This window comes from Pyxicephalus adspersus, chromosome 7, assembly GCF_032062135.1.
Source record: "Pyxicephalus adspersus chromosome 7, UCB_Pads_2.0, whole genome shotgun sequence".
Classification (NCBI taxonomy): domain Eukaryota; kingdom Metazoa; phylum Chordata; class Amphibia; order Anura; family Pyxicephalidae; genus Pyxicephalus; species Pyxicephalus adspersus.
Genome location: NC_092864.1, coordinates 18,685,465 through 18,700,672, shown reverse-complemented (window position 1 = coordinate 18,700,672; position 15,208 = coordinate 18,685,465). Strand labels below are relative to the sequence as shown.

The window sequence follows — 15,208 nt, the reverse complement described above, 5'->3', positions numbered from 1 at the left end:
GTTGCCCCCATGCACGCCAAAAGGTTAGCCAACCTGGTCAGGAGATTTCTAAATGCACTTACTGAAAATACAAAGTAGTTTTTATGAAAATGTTAACATATCTTTAAGAGCATTACCTACACGTATTTAAGCTATTCACATCCACATATACATCAAAAATACTGTTTATTTCCTGTTATATACATATATTTCTCAAATTGAAAAGTACCTTGGCCTCCCAGCTTTCGCTAATTTTATTAGCAACATAAATCTACAATTGTAGCCTATTCATATGCTAATCCATATTATTTGTTAATGCCGAGAACAGATCTGATGAAGGGCACACAGCCCACAACATTGTTTTGTGTGTTTCCTATGTTTGTGCTTTAATAGATTGGCCTCGGGGGAGAAGCAGTAAAATAGTAATGTTGCTTTAAATAGCTGGCAGTTTGGTGTGTTTCTGCATCTCATTACATGTCATTTGACAAAACCGGACCTGGTTGTTCAAGTCTTGATCAGAATGTGCCAACAAAGCAAACCTGGAAATTAAAGTGACTTCTATTGTTGCAAAATTCAATTATATTGCCCACGGTCTCCGAATCAATACAGAGCATTAGCAAATGTGCTGTAAAATACTGACATCTTGTGGTATTGGATAATTGCTGGAAGATTAATATGAAATGTTTTTTATAAGGTTGGAAAGGTTGAAGATAAAGCTAGTTATGGACATTAGATGGTAATTAACCATAAAGGCGGTATTAATTACAAGACACCCACGGACCAGTGTCTAGTGCAGCCTTTCTCAACCTTTCTAACATAGGGGAACCCTTGAAATAATTTTCAGGTCTTTAGGGAACCTCTATAATTACTATATGCACAGCTCACAGTATGTGTGGTGGTCAGTGGGAAGAATGTCACCCTTACATTGTTGGCTAATGGAAGTAATGTCCTCTTATAGATAGGTAAAAAGATCATTGGAGTCAGGTAAATTTACCTGAGAAGCACAAATTACTCTTTATTCATTCAGTCTTTCCTTTAGCAACTAATAAAATCTGTTATCCAAAGCATAGGTCTTCTTTATCAGGGGATTATTACAGAAATCCTAATCTATAAATGTACATTACAGATTTTAGCATTAGTGTATATAGTTAAAGACTATTAATAATCAAGTTCTATATCAAAATCATTGGGCCTGATTTATTAAAGCTCGCTAAGACTGGAGAGGATACACTTACATCAGTGAAGCTGGGCGATCCAGCAAACCTGGAATGGATCTGGTCCGGGATTTAAAAAATTTGATAACAAATAGCAAATTACTTTTCAGAAATACAATCCAGGTATGCTGGATCACCCAGCTACACCGATGAAAGTGTATTATTATTAATATTATTAATAATAAACAGGATTTATATAGCCCATTATAACACACTGCTCACATATTCAAAAAGTTTACATGACATAAAGCTGGTATGATTAGTAATATCAAAAACCCTCATTTTAAAGAGACCTTTCAACAAAAAAAAATGATGTAATAAACAGAAGAACAGCAACAGTAAGAACTTGAGCACTAACATGCATTGACTTTTCCATAAAAGTTTTTTTATTCAATTACAAAGTATCTTTAACTGGCTACATAATTTGATTACTTAAGGAAGAATATGTTCCCCTGCACAGCCCCTTCCTCCTTGCATGTCATAGCCCACTCCTATTTTGGGGATGTCTAATTATGGTGCTGGCCCAGCATCCCCACCCCTCCCCTAACCTCCCTACATTACCTTTTATGTAGCTGCCAGGTGGGGGATTCTATAGATGTTACAAGAGGAGAATGTGGGCTGCCAGGGAAGGGATAGGGAAAGTAAAAGTGATTTTAATGGTGCCAAAAGCGGACCTAAGCTCAACATTTTCACTTTACATAAAAGGGTAGGCAACCCTTATATGGAAATATATGTTATTTTTTTATTTTTTAAGTTCAAAATCCTTTTTTTTTTCGCCTCGGCAATAAAGACTGAATAGAAGCGCAGAGCCTCCCGGGATACCTATGTCATGCATGCCGGGAGGCTCTGGGTGCTTCTTCTGCACATGCCCTAATCTCGGACATCCGCAGGGGAAAGAGATGCTGATCTCACGCAAGCCTTTACAGTGGGCTATGTCACCCGATCTGGCACCTGTGCCAAGAAGACATGAGATGGTGGCGAACGAAGCGCTGGAATGAAGAGGAATCCCAGGACTACGCAAAACCGGATCGCAGGAAGGACCAGTGCCATCAAGGGATCTGCACGAATTAAGGTAAAGCTGCGTACACACGTCCAATAATTATCGTTGGAAATGAACGACGAATGACCGACGAACGACCAATTGGCCAAAAATCGTCCAAAAAAAAAAGTGACCAACGACGCAGACGAACGAGGATAGTCATTGGAATCGAATGATGGGCACGGCGGATCTGATTGGACGACGATCGTTTACCATCTATTGTGTGTACGGTAGTTCAGTGATCGTGCATGTTCCGAGCATGCGCGATGAACGAACGTTCTGTATAGGTGCTTCACTGTGTTGTGTTCATGTGTGTGTATATTTATATATATATCTATATGCACTAAGCAGACAAATCAAAGCAAGAGCTGCTTTCCTCTTCCTTGAGAACACTTTGAAGGGACAAAGGAACAGTGTGGTGAATGTAGTTCGTTTGACCCGATCGTTCGTACACACTATTCACTTCCTCTGGTGCACGTCACTTCCTGTTTCGCTCAAAGGATCGGATCTATCATGTGTACAATATCGTGTCGTTATCTGCATGTACAGGATCAGTGCTATACGATCGTTCAAAGATATCGTGCAGGATCGTTGGTTGTTCGTTTACCAACGATAATTATCGGAAGTGTGTACGTAGCTTAAGTGTCATTTTCCAGTGTCGTTTCCAGTTTACTTCTGTTTTAAACAAAAACAAGAATGCAACCATTGTGCTGCATGAGGAGAGCCCTGTTGTAACTAACCTTTAACCTTCAGCTTTAAAAACAGCTACTTCTCCCTCAAAGCAGATTTAAAGCCTGGGATACTCACCTGTCCTCATTCTGACATAGGTGCCACCACCCTTCTACTTTTTTGTTTCAAACTTTAGCCATCTTGATTGGTTGGGATGGCTCAGCTCCCATACAGGGCTGCGGGAGCTCAGTCCTGGCAACCACATGGGAAGCTGGGATGTGGGGGGGATTGGGTATACCAACAACCAATGCCAAGCTGCGCAGTTGAAGGAAGTGATCAGGCTAGTAAAATGCCAATTGTAGAAGGGCCGAAATGGGCAGACGTGGGTACGTGGGTCGCTTTAACAGTCGGTACACATCTGTGTGGTGCAGCACCACGTTACTGTATGTTGTATCGCACTGCACAGTATAATTTTTAACAAGTGTTGGTGCTCTGCCATTCATTTTCACAATGCATCACCGCTTTCTGAACAACACCCCAACACTCCTGTACAGTCAACCAGCAATGCACATTACCACACCTGAATGCAGGCATTTCTTTTTGTGTTCTGCTGTGCAGTTGGCAAAAAAAAGCTGCCTTGACCCCACTACAAGCACACAATACAACCAACCACTTCTATCATGGCCACATAAATGTTAACCCAACCCAAATGTGTAAAAAAAAAAAAAACATTTCCAATCCAGAATTGCTTCTTGCCAAAAATCAAATTTTTTCCTTTTTCACTCCAAAACACAGAATTGTTTTAATGTTTTCATTTTGCTTGTTTCTGTTTAGCGTTTTCTCCATAAACAGACGTTTTTTGTGTCACTTTTGCTAGATTTTTTTTTAGGAAAGAAAACATGTTATGTGGGGAGAAGAAAGCAAATGAATTATCAGGCAAACTGTTTTGTCAAAATTTAGCACATAAAATTACAAATGCAGATCGAGCTATAATCTGTCGACACTTTTTGTGTAATTGTTTCTGCTCGACACTTACCTTGCATAGCAGAAGTGGAGATCGGAAATCTGTTCATTCATCAAAATAATGAGTCGGGCATATTTAGATTTCATTTCTGCACCACATATCAAGAGACCATATGTGAAAGGAGAAGGTTGTAGGGTTTGAAGGAAACAAATCATCATTTTCAAGCATGTGACCCTTTGTGTGCTGCTGCTGCATAAATGTACATCTAAAGTGCACCTGTCTTTTATTACACCCCTAGCTGCTCTCTTGGCTCCTCCAATGACCTACTAATGACTTTCTCACTCATAACCTCTTCACATGGACAACTCCAAGACTTTTCTAGAGCTGCCCCCATTTTATGGAATTCTCTTCCTTGTCCTATTCGGCTTGCCTCTACTTTCTGCTCGTTTAAAAGAGCCCATAAAACCCATGTTTTCAAATTCGCCTACCCGTCTTCTGTCTCCCAACCTCAAAGGCACAGTATTACAATAACTGTTTAAAGGAAGGTTAAGTGGAGTTAATTAGATGATATTGTAGTGTTTTCTAAATCTACTTATACATCATTTATCTTCTGGGGTGATGTGTACTTGGGTCCCCCAAGCAGAATGGTGAACCACCAATAAGAAACAACTTATGGAGGAGAATACAGCTGCTTGCTCCTTCTCCCCCTCCCCTCTTTATTGAACAGAACAGTTTGTATGCACAGCATTTGTTGGTTCATCTGCCAAAGGAAACAATCACAAAAGATTATTTCCAGTAACGATAATCTGATGTCCATTGGACGTCTGTACAGGGCTAAAAGGGAGTTTGCATTTCCTTAATGGCAAAGCAGAGGTGGGGCAGGGAAACCATAATAGTGTTGGTGTCCAGCTCAGGGGTTAGCACTCTGGCCTTTGCAGTGCTAGGTCCAAGGTTCAACTCTCAGGCAGGACACTATCTGCATGGAGTTTGCAGGTTCTCCCTGTGTTTGCATGGGTTTCTTCCCACATTTCCAAAAACATGCAGTTAGGTTATTTGTCTTCCCCCAAATTGTCCTTAGACTGTGATAATGACATATGACTATCATATGGGACATTAGATTGTGAGCACCTTTGAGGGACAGCTAGTGACATGACTATGAACTTTGTACAGCTCTATGTAATATGTTGGCGCTATGTAAATACTGTTTAATCATAATCATTGATGAAGCACTATTGATGGCAGGAGCGGTAACACAGAGGGAGCTGTATTATGGCAGAAAACTAAAAAATGACTGTATGCTCGAGATCAGAGCTAAGCACTATATAAATCTGTAAAATAAAATGTTGGCGGTCAGAGATTGTAAAGCAGATCTGTGCCACTGCTGAGCATTTCCCCAGGAGGAGATTACTAATATTTCATTGACAGGTACAGTTTAAACCAACAGCAGTGTGTTGTTTAAAGTTCCTAACTGTCAGCTGTAGCTGTATGTAAACATAAGAACGCATGAAGAATGAAAGTGTATTTATTATTTATAATAAACAGGATTTATATAGCGCCAACATATTACGCAGCGCTGTACAATAAATAGGTACATTCCCTGGTGTGAATAGTCATAATTCTTCCAGAGACATCCCTGAAATTATTTTCATCCTTCTCTCTTCCTCCATTGGATCCAGTAGCTGGTCCGACATACAATATATAGCAGAACTCCAGCTACAGTTTTATATTTCACATATACATTATCCAATACCCACAAATTATTATGTGTTGTTGTGAGAATGATGCAGAACAGCCAGATATTACAGAAATAAGATGATCAGAGGTGTTCTGTAGTCCTAACACTTCCTGGGCCAGGATGAGGATGTTTCTTCTCCACAGAGAATACAGGGAGAGAACATTGTGACCTCAGGATGGAAGTGTTACTGGCACAATCACCAACCAACAAAGAAATATGTTCTTGGGATACATTTTAATTCTAGTACATACATAGACATCTCCCTCTTCCTTTTCATTAAATGTATTTCTATTTACAGGATTCAAGGTGTCCAAGAAAGTAACCGCGTTATACCATGGAATTTCCAGACCTGGGGACACATTGCTCAGAAGTCACCTGCAAACAGCTAGGTGTGTGATCATTTCCCTGTATCGGCCATCCATGAGGCAGTACTTCGGGGTAGCAGTAGACGGACAGATTGCTTGCAGTGGGCGAAGGGAGAGGTTCATGTTCTTGAATTGCATGGTGCAGAGATCTAATTCAGTCCCCTCTCTATTGTATCCATGGTACAAAAGTGGCTCTGATTGTTTAACTCCAAGCAAATAATGCAGCTATACAGGGTCTGAAATAATTGTATTTAAATATTTCTAGTATAGTTACTTTTTACTACAGTTACCATTCAAATGTTTCTTTTATGATATATTATGTATGATATAATATCTCCTTTATACCACAAAACTTTGGAGTGTGTGAGGTTCCATACTGTAAGCCAATCAGAGTTTACACTCTCATTGTAAATGATGGTCTCACCCACCTGGTTATGCAGCAAGGCAGACGTGTAAATCACAAGACCGACTGTAATGTCCTGCATGACCAGGTGGGGGAGCTGCCAGGTACAGTAGTTGCAGCATATACGTATCACCTATGTGGTTAGAGTACTGCTTGAACTTATTACTCTTTTGATTCTATCAGGCTGAACTTACATGAGTAGAGACAGGAGATTGGAGAATTGTCCATATTCTTCATTATTGTCACAATATAGACCACCCACATTCAGAACAATTTGAAATCATTCTATTTTATCTGATTATATCTGAACACAGCAATAGTTTAACAATCATCTACGTTTGTAACATCTCCATCCCATGGTGACAAGAGCTTCCAATTCTCATACAAGCATTGAATTTGTATGTTGTATTGACATTGCAAGAGATGCTCAATTCCAAAGTATCTCTGAAATGTATGGTAGAGGACCTCAACTTCAGTCCTCAAAGCCCGGGGACTGCACAGATTTGTAGTATTTCTCTAGCAGACACCAGTAAATGAAGTAAGGGATGCTTTTAAAAAGTCAGAAAATTACTAGATTTACCAATATGTGGCCCTTGGCGAGTTGAGTTGAGCACCCCTGGTCTATGGCCATGGTTTATGCTCTTATGATATCAGATCTCATGCCTGATGTTTTCTTTTTAATTAGAGGAGGGGAAAAGTTTGTATTGCTATGGACAGGAAAAGATTAAGAAACCTTACCATCAGGAATACAAACCTTGAAACTTTCTACATTTATCTAGTAAATAACTTAAATTGATGCTTGTGTCATCGTGTCCTCATTGGAATTGTTTTTCATGACACATCAGAAAATGAGGTGAAGCCATTCATCATTTGGACCCCAACAAATGCCTGACCGAGAACCTGACCGAGAACCAAGAATTCTCCAATTCTATCAACAAAATAAATAAGGTTTTAGTTGGAACTCTTTTAAATCTAATTAGAGTTGTTGGGAAATTTGACATTTTAATGGGAAAGCAGAACTAAAATGAGAAAACATTGCGAGCAGGCAGGTTCATTACCGCAGAAAAGACAATTTCCCTTTTGCAATAAAATAAACTTACCTGCTTGTTCACAATCGTTTCTTCAGTAAACACCGCACTTCCCATTATCTTCTATGGAGTGCAGGGCATTATTTTGTACAAAGGAAACAAATATACTAAAGAATAGGAGCATTCAGAATGGCTCCACTACACATACATGTCTATAGGAATGCAAATGAAGTAGAATTGGGTTACGTGGAAGTTAACATAACCTTCACAGAATTCTTAGTGATCTCAGAGAAGAAATGATGTCCGGGCGCATTATGTCAATCAAAGCCTATTAGGACTGCCGGTGACATTGCATCTTTTAATGACACAGCTTACACACAATGACACAGCCAAAGTTATGCACTGTGTCAATGTATCTTCAGTAATGTATGTCCTGCTTGAAAGGCTGAAATGCCATTCACTATTTATTATGGGCTGATATCCCGCTTACTGAAATATATGTAGAACATTTTCCCGTAAATACAAAGCTTCAATGTCTTTTTCCTTTTCAGATTTTCTTCCTCTGAAATGTGATGCTTGTGAGGATTTATTTTGCAAGGACCACATAACCTATGATCAGCATAAGTGTACTTCTGCATACAAGAAGGTATGTTTGCTTTTATTTCCAACAATGCTGACTTAAAATAGGGTGTATTTATTTATCACAGATTTCCTTTTGAAAATGACTTATTAGTTTTATTTATTGTTTGATTTATTAGGATATCATAGGAACAAGAGAAGCTCATTTTGCTTTTTTTAGTTTGATATAGTTACATAACAGATATGTTGCTCCTACTTTCTTTATTATATATATATATATATGATATATATGATTATATATATATATATTGATCTCTGTAGTTGAAAAGGATAGAAGCAGGTGATGCCAGATATGTTGCTCCTACTTTCTAGATATAATGTGATCTCTGTATATGTTTAAAATAGAGGTAGATGAAGTTAGATTACCTCTTACTGTCATTATCCAGGTGTATTTACGCCTCTTACTTGATTTGGGTGAATACCAATGTTATGTATCTGTGTTAGTAATGCTCTTCAGGTTTTTTTTAGGATGTGCAAGTCCCTGTGTGTCCACTGTGTGGCGCCCCTGTGCCAGTAAAAAGAGGAGAGCCGGCAGACATTGCAGTAAGCCAACACATTGACAGAAAATGCAGCTCCATCCGAAAACAAAAGGTTTGTGTGTTCACTTTACTCGGCTCATAAATAAATGTATGTATGTATTACATCTTTGCTTTTGCTAACGTTACATCCTATTAAAAAAATCTGCCTAGCTATTTTAAAGTTAAAGCACTTAAAGTTAACTTCTTAAAGTTTTTCCTTTGTCTAATTTATTTATCTTTTGACCATAGTTGTCTGTCCCAGCCACACAGGCAGATACTGTATATAGCTTTCAACATGCCAAATAAATGTCCCGGAGGGTTTCAGTGGATTTTTGCAATGTCTTGTTATTACTGATTTGAGTGCTATAAAAAAAAAAAAAAAAAAACTGGTCTACCTTGATTTTAAATAAACTGATGCGGTGACACTGTGCTGCTTTTGTCCCTGATTAGTAATATAGTGGATTTTAATTTAGAAGAGTTTTCTTCCCTTTTGACGTTGCATGATGACATACTTGGTTCACATACTTAACACAGATGTTGTCCAGGGCATCCATCAAATTTGTTGGGGCCTGGTAATTATTTAGGATAGTTTTTTAAATAACATTTTAAAATTGATGTGTTCATTGTTTTTCAGAATTAGGGGAAGTGCTGATGATATCACGGCACTTGTGAATACAATGTCAAAGCATTGTTCTGGTATGAAGAGCTTTTCTGAAGCACCTTGTAGTAGTAATGCAAACCAAGGGGTAGATCCATGCATCACCTCTATTAAAGGCTGGACTGTGGCTGGGCCTGGTAGCAAGTCATAGCACCATAACCCAGTGGAGCTACTAGGGCCCAGCATACATGCGCCATGAAGTTCATCTTCATACCCAGTTATAACATAAGAAAATTTTACATGTCATGGTGTTACAGAGATAGACTTTTTCCATACTAATCATTTTTGTCAATTTTTCTTTTATTTGTGCAGATATTTACTAATCGTTGCTTTAAACCAGGGTGCAAAAAGAAGGAGCTGATGAAGATTGAATGTGATCAATGTCACAATAATTTCTGCCTGTCTCATAGACATCCACTAGATCACGACTGCAAGACTACAGGGCCAGCACTTTCCAAAGCTGGGTAAGCATACACATTTTTTCTCCAGAAGGGACCATATCTATCTATCTATCTATCTATCTATCTATCTATCTATCTATCTATCTATCTATCTATCTTATCTATCTTATCTATCTTATCTATCTTATCTATCTATCATATATTATATATCTCAGTGGTTCTTTACGTAAATTTTATGCTGTCATAATCCACTGGTACCTTTGCAGCCATCCCTGGAGTATATGCATGTAGACATGCAGCATAGACTATTACAGTTTACTTGGACTTTGATTTGCCTTTCGATTTGGGGTTGTTTAGAATATTTTTAATAGTTTTACAAAGACTGTGACTTCAATACTTCTTTTTATTGTTTGCAGATATGCAGCTTTAATGCGATCTCAGAAGGTTTCTGAACACAATACAGCAGCAGTTAAAAGACCATTTTTTTCTCATAAAGTGGAACAGCCTGAGTCATGTAGAGCTGAAGCAAAAAGGTAATAAAATGTTGGACTGCTTCTGGCTGCATCTCCTTCAAACACAATTATTCTAACATAGCGATATGATAACCCCTGTGATCACCTATCACTGCATTCAATATAGTATCAGATATAGAGGCTTCCTAAATATTGTCCCTTGTGACCAGTAAGCAGAGAAAAATAGTCATAGTTATTGGTAAATGTGATAAAAAGACGTTATCCCATGACAAAGCTAGCTTTAAGTAAGCACTGATTTAAAATAGACCTTTTTACTGATATAGAAGGTATGTTTACACTCTCTGGGGCCCCCTCCTCCTTTAATCACCTACTCCTGGTGGGGTAAAATTTACCTGAAGACAAACAATTATTTGTTAGGCATACTCAAATCTTCCCCATTTTTTGGAAGGATGTAGCTGAGCAGGTGTCATTTTGTCAGATGTCACTTCTGGCCATTTCAAGCACATCCATGTTCTAAAAAATAGCGCTTGCCTGCTTTGTGTAATGCCGTCTAAATCACTGACCCAAAATGAGGATGCAGTTCAGGTGATAAATATTCTTCTGCATGCTTCTTTCATGTGTGTGACCAATACTATTGAAATCAAAAGATCAACTTAACATCAGGTTAGTGTTTTTTTAGAATGAGTTCAGCAGTGGCAGCCTACCCAATGTATTAGTAGTAGGTCCACTTTAATACGCAACAATGTAACAATATTGTAGTACAGTGGGCATCATAAGTGCCTTATATATTAACAGAACAACCTGTTGCTTAAAAATGGTACTGTAGTCCCAGTTAGCAAAGGTTCACTATAGAAAATACTCTGAACCTTAGACAAGTAGGCAGGTGACTAATAATGATTGTGTATGTGTTTATATGGTGTTATAATCCTCATTCAAGTTTATATTAGTGTCTGATGTCTGTTTATTATTCCTGTTTAGAGTGCCTCTAAAATCTTTTTTTTTTTTTTTTTTTTTTTTTTTATGCAGTGCCTCTCTTGAGGCTCCTGGAGTAGCTGATCTTCACAACGGACTGGTAAGAAAGTTAATGCATCTTCCTATCACACTTAATTTAAAAAAAACAAACCATAAAACAATGCTCCATCCATGTCACCAGTACTTTAATTGTTTTGTAGTTTCACAGAAAAAGCCTTTATAAAAAGGGACAAAAAGCACAATTTTGCATCCCATAACTAACCACAGTCCAGCACAATCACAGATGTAATCATTTGTAGTCTTCCTTTGAAATGCTGTTTATTAGTACACTTGGACTGATGATGAAGATGTGTGTAGCAGCAGAGGGTAATTTATGTACCAAAGGTTTTTCTGGCCCAGTCTATGGTGCCCTCAAAATCAAGATATATACACAAAAATGTAATAATCAAAAATAACATGCAAGCATTCTACAATGTCCTCAATGACTCTCTCTCAACCAGCATGTATTCAGTAAGGACCCTTTGCTGTAACTGGCCACTTGGTTGAGGGGAGGCAGGCACAGGAGAGAGGCAGACACAGCAGCTGTGATAGATGTAAACCGCTGACATTGCCCATGGTACCCATGCAAACCTGCCATGGAAGTCTCAAGATATTTAGGCTTTTATATAATTTAGGGTTCAGGAATATATCAATAACATATTTTCCCAGTGGCATTAACTCCTCAATGGTTGCATGCAGTATTTCAAAATCTAATGGATAATTGTAAGTAGTTCTACCCCAGATCTCCTGTCCATATATTGTGCACTTACCCTAATATACAGCAGCATTGCATTTTTGTAGTTTACCTTATGGTAATTATAAGTAAAAGGAGGACCCTATTTAAACGCAATGTGCCTACTTTTACATTACAGAAAATCCAAAGTGATTATGGGTAAAAAAAACATGCATACCGGTGCTTTCACGTTGTTGCTTCCCCATCTAATTTAATGTTCGTATGAAGCAATTCCTTATTAGAAAATGCACCACATCACAACACAATAATAAGAATGTTAGACTGACTTTACTATGGGAAATAGACTGTTCTTATCGATTTGCAAATGTACTTCAAAATATATTAAAAAATGTGCATTATGGGAACGAGCCTTCTGTTAGTATTCCCAGCCACATCTCATTTTTAGTTCTTGTTCTATACTGTGCTGTGTATCACAGATGGCATTTAAAATTTGAATAATGTTTATTCTTCTTTGGCTTTTATTCAATGCAAAAAAAGTTGAATTTGTGCTCTTTAATATTTGTTATTACCTTAGATAGGTAGATGCTGACAGAATACAATCTTGACTTAAAGAGGATGTATAGAAACTCACTGTGATCTTTTCTAGAGTGAGGATGAAGCGTTGCAGAGAGCTCTGGAACTTTCCCTATTGGAAGCCGGAATAAACAATCTCCTGACAATGAGGTATGTTCTTTCCTAGATTCTATCTTGGCTTTTTTCAGCCTTTGTCAGAATTTCTGTTTATATTCATTTGCATAGTTGAAGTACACTGTTATAGGATCACGATAAATAACAGTTATTTGAATGTTGGAGTTTGGCAACCGTTCCTGACATGTAAATGATTTTGGACAGCTCCAGATCTGTTTTGTTTCCGATGACAGGTCATCATGTTTATGGCTCAGCATAAAACGAATGTTCATCTTAACATGCAACAGTGAAAGCCTCAAGGCTTTTTATGTACCTTGTGATCCTGCCAGAAACACACTTTGTGTGCTAGGTGGTAAAGCATCCTACTGCCCTCATCTTTATAACATAGTGGGGAGATGTTCTGTTATCCTAATATCATTCTGATTACATTTTTTAAGATAAGACTTCAAAGGGTGCTTCTAGATTTCTGGCAGGTCAACAGGTATTTTACATGGTAAATGTAAGAGACCAAACCCAATATTAATGTTTCCTGATTCATATTTCTGACCTCTTTTTATTTTTTCTCCACAGGCATCCACCTATTAACACAGTGAAAACCACAGGACAATAAAGTCTGATATTCTGTAGGGCTTTTTTATGTTGACGAGTGATAACATTTAGTCCTGAAATGAGCTTTATATAAACAGTGATAAGAGGAGATTGTACATAGTGACAGTTTTAAACTAGTGGCTTTAGAAGAGCAATACATTATAAATGAATAAAGAAAAAAAATGTAATTGACATAACTTGTTTGTTTATTTTATTGGAAGCCAGCCAGCAGACCAATATGCCAAAAAGGAGCTTTGACCAATACCCATTGCTAGGGAAGTCAGTGTTTTTAGTGACTCACTATTTTTCCACGGAATTTAATAACTAGGTTTCTAGAAAACATGTACTGATATAATTATGTAGGCTACCACTGCTGACCTCCAAAATGTACTTTACTTCCAGAGTTTCTGTTAAACTGCCAAGAACAAGAGCACAGATTGTAATGTGAGAGTGGTGTGAAACCTAATCTGCAGATTTCTTCCTGGTCAGGAAGTACTAAATCTAGTGGATCACTATAGCAGTCAGGAAATTCATATTTTAGAAAAGCTAGCGGCAGGATTCTGACTTCAACGTTTTCACTTGTAATATTTTAGTTTTTCCTATCTTTTTGCTAAAGGCTGCTTTTGTTTAAAATATTTCTATTTTGTAATGTATCTTTATAGAGTTGTATATATTTATTAAAAATGTAATAAAATATTTTCTGTTTTCATATTTTGTCTTTTGTGTGTACATAATGGTTTTTAAGTCATTGGGCTGTAGAATGCTTTTTACTGGCTAGTGCCAGATAGATAGACTGTGACCACAGATAAGAGCTCATCCAGGCATCGTATATATCTAAGCTAACCACATCACTCCACCTATTCAGTTTTACAGCTTGAACCATTTCTATGAAATAATTCATTTTGTGTATGGGTTACACATGTATTGTAGCACAGGGAAGAAGATGTAAGTACTTAGGTTAACCTATCTTCCCTGCCACTGTTACCTGCAGTTGCTGGCTGGTAAAATTTGGGAATATTTATGGGCTCTATTTATAAAACAGGGAACCTGTTATTCCCTCAAACATTTCCGGGGCAATGTGTTTCAATGGCAGTAATTGATTCCCACAAGGGAACGTTTGAAGGAATGTCAGATTCTATGTTATTGCACAGTATGAGTGTCTGTCTATATTGCTTGCTAAGATGCTTCTATCTTTTTTTCTTTATATCTGTTTTATATACTTCTGTCCTAACTGCTACAAGAATTCTCATAATTTTATCTCTTGTAGTTAATTCTGCTGTCTTATAGGTTAACACAGGATGTTGGAGCTGGCAGCAGAAACCACAGCAAGTGAGAGTGGCATTAGGCCAAGGGTAGGCAAACTCCGGCCTTTAGGCCAGATATGGCCTAGCCAGTAGTTTGTTTTGGCCTAATGCCCCCCTGGTCAATCAGGCCTAATCCCGGCCGGCAGGGGTCAGCAACCCGCGGCTCTTGAGCCTCGTTGTTATGCCTCTCCTAATTACCGCTGCGGGCGTTAACACTTCCACCGCCGCGGTAGGGGGACATTCCCTCACCTTTCGTATGCATTGTGGAGGAGAGAGATTTCCTTTCATGGGCGTTCCCTCTTCTCCGTATGCGTTGCGGAGGAGAGAGATTTCAGGGGCATTCCTGGTGGGGGGCAAAGCCATCAGCTCGGGACTCGAGAGAGAGTCCGGCCTAGTGACCTCCTAAAATAGCCTAGTAGCCAAAAAAGTTTGCTGACCCCTGCATTAGGCAATTAGCCCATCTGACAAGGGAATTCTTTCCGTAGCTGGATGGAAATAAATCAGCAACTTTGAAAAAAAAATTGGCCAGCGGAGAGGTATGTATATGAAGTCTTCTTTAAGCAACTGTGCTGGTAGGTGTACTTTAAGTTGTATTCTAGGAATTCATGTTACACTCAATTTCTCAATCTACATACTTGGTGTTGCCCAGAAGCTCAAAAGGTACTGCAGTCATTAGATCAAGCTGGATGATCAGCATTTCCTAGAGTCCAGCAATATTGCTCTTTTAACAACTTTAGTAGAAATATGATTTGTAGACATTTCCTGCATGTAAAATATCCAGAGCTGTATTAGAACAGGGTTAGAAGCTTAAATGATACTAACTGCCAATCACAGATCTG

At 38.2% G+C, this 15,208-nt stretch overlaps 1 protein-coding gene across 1 annotated transcript; it reads left to right on the top strand.

The window, feature by feature from the left end:
• Positions 1–5,877: 5,877 nt before the first annotated feature.
• ZFAND2A (zinc finger AN1-type containing 2A) lies at positions 5,878–13,774 on the top strand. The gene is made up of 8 exons (XM_072417752.1): positions 5,878–5,989; positions 7,948–8,042; positions 8,504–8,626; positions 9,524–9,675; positions 10,029–10,145; positions 11,112–11,157; positions 12,437–12,513; positions 13,048–13,774. The coding sequence occupies exons 1-8, from the start codon at positions 5,935–5,937 to the stop codon at positions 13,085–13,087; spliced, it is 705 nt and encodes a 234-aa protein (XP_072273853.1). The 5' UTR covers positions 5,878–5,934; the 3' UTR covers positions 13,088–13,774.
• Positions 13,775–15,208: the final 1,434 nt, after the last annotated feature.